At 29.1% G+C, this 2446-nt stretch overlaps 1 protein-coding gene across 2 annotated transcripts in view; it reads right to left on the bottom strand.

Moving 5' to 3' along the window:
- LOC106680903 (uncharacterized) overlaps positions 1–2446 on the bottom strand; it is a 132838-nt gene continuing 130392 nt past the window's right edge. For both annotated transcript variants that reach the window (XM_067045893.1, XM_067045894.1), the window contains one exon: positions 1–104. In XM_067045893.1, the coding sequence (XP_066901994.1) occupies positions 95–104 (10 nt within the window). In that variant the 3' untranslated portion in view covers positions 1–94. The remainder of the gene's footprint in view (positions 105–2446) is intronic.

The following is a 2446-nucleotide window of genomic DNA, read 5'->3' as shown; positions in this document are numbered from 1 at the left end:
TTCTTTTTTTTAATTTAATCTAGTCTTGTATGTCTCATACAACCATATAACATTAGATCGCTATTATAGTAACACACATGAGGGGATACAGTTGTCATTCTAACCTGAAAAAAAATATATATTTTTAATTTTTTTTAATAAGTTATATCTACACTAACTACAGAAACTTAGGGTTCAATTTATTTAATTGTATGAAAATTTTGTAAAATTAATCATTCAAATATACTTTTTTATGTGTTCTATGGAATTAATATAACACGAGTTTACTCCATGTTATAAGCTTATCTTTGTCAAGTAGTAATGTAACCAAAAGTAATACTTTTAAATGCATTGACACATTTATTTGACCTTTTTTTTATACTTATATGGTTCAGAAATCATACAAACCTTACTTTTTGGTTGTATTACAGTGTATTTACCAAAAGCCATGAAGTTAACTTGAAAAGAAGCTAATGGGTTCGTAAAAATAACTTAAAATTTGGCTGTACCTGCATGCAAGTGTTAATTTCTGTCAATGCATTGTTAATTGATTTATATCGATGGATTCTCATTCAATACTGTTTGATAAACACGATGGTTAATGTTGTCGAGTAAAATACAATGGTAATTTTTAAAAATGCCTCAATTGCCCTACACGCCACCCGCGAGTGATAAACTTTTTACCACCGTCATTTGCAAATAATTTTACATCATTAATGTAATTAATTATAATAATATAACTATAATTTAAATAAATTGGTTTACAATTACTTTTAGGCTAACTTGCAGTTTTACTGGAGTTATGTTTGATAGTATGATGGTTGTGCAATGGTACGATGGCATTGTCTTCTCATTATTGTTTTAGATTTAGAGGAGATCGTTAGGTGGGAAAGGTTTCATGCCAATCAATTTGGGTGATAATACATTTTATTGTTGAAAGGCAGAAATACAGATTGGAGTATGAAGTTCCATTTCAATTAATTAATTTTTGACAAAACTGCTATCTTTAAGGATGTTACTAAGATTGTTAATTAGATGCCGAAAGAATTATAATGGTTTGTTTAAATCCTGCAGTTTGCTACCATTAATCCAATCAGTTGACAGAATTGACTAACTGCTTTCTTGTCTGCTCAAAGAGGGCCCATCTTAAGAGGTCTTAAGAGAGGAAATGCAAGGTAATTCATCTTTTTTACAGTAATTAGAGGTAAACCATTGAAGGATTCTACAGTATTGGATGTAATATAGTGATAATTAACTGGTACTTATCTCAATCAGTATTGAGTATTAGTACATAACATATCAGAAACATTTTCGACCATAAGATCTTTTTATGATGAATAATTTCCAGAGCGAAAATACTTTTTTGTTTGGTACAGTATTCACATGTTCGAGATATTTCTTGTTTTTTTTACTTAGGAATTTTATGAATATCATCTATTAACAGTTTTCATGGGAAAAGTGTTGTGTAATTGTTGTATTAGGTATGTTTATGAAAAATCTTTCTTATTAAATATCTTTATTTCATGTGTTTTTTTAATCAAATTTGGGTCTCTATCCCATCTTCAGTACGAGTAATTCTTTTATTCGTTATATTGTCATTTTGAATACACATCCTTTTATATGAGATATATAATTATTATATATAACATAGATATTATATAGCATAAGTAGAGCGTTATAGTGAAACTAAAATACTTTCAAGTGGCGCACATTATAAATTATTTTAATTAAAGACGACATATATAATTATAGGTATACACTTCTGATAAGAATGTTGATCCTGAAGACGGGGTAAAGCCCAGAAATGTCGATGAAAAAACCTGGTGCGGACCGCGCATCACACAACCTTCACTTACCATCCTACATACGCCCCAAAGTTTTGTGTAATCGATGGGCTCGTGTTGAAGTTATCAATATTTTGGTGATTTTCAAAAACATAAAAATCTTAAAAACAAAGAAGAGAAATTATTTTTGTTTTGATACTATAAAAAATCGTATTTTAGAGTTCCTCGAGAGAATAGCGATTGTAAATTTTATATGAAGTTACTGTCAAGAATAAAACAGTTTAACATAAGATAACAAAAACGTAATGCAATCAGAAATGATCGGGTTGTCTCGTTTCTTCGCGATGGAATCGGATGTTTATATTTTACATTGATGAGAAGATTGACCGTGGATAATATGTATGAGAAGAAGGTGGTTGGGGTGCGGTCAGAGAATAAGACAAATAAGTTGAAAAACTTATTTAATGGTTCCAACGTTTCGGCCCTGGTAAAGGCTAGAAATTCTACTAGCCTTTATCAGGGCTAAGAACAAAAAAGCTAGATAACAACCAATTAATAAAAGAATATATAGAATGATTAAAGTAAATTATTTTATACAGTGAAAATTAAAGTAATGAAAGATGTTGAAAATAAAACGTAAATATAGGTAATTAAATACATATGTAAAATAACATAATTATGGA

The sequence above is a fragment of the Halyomorpha halys genome, unplaced genomic scaffold, assembly GCF_000696795.3.
Source record: "Halyomorpha halys isolate HHAL.00 unplaced genomic scaffold, Hhal_1.1 Scaffold298.1, whole genome shotgun sequence".
NCBI lineage: Eukaryota > Metazoa > Arthropoda > Insecta > Hemiptera > Pentatomidae > Halyomorpha > Halyomorpha halys.
Note: the sequence above shows the minus strand (reverse complement) of the source record. Positions and strands in the feature narration are given on the sequence as shown.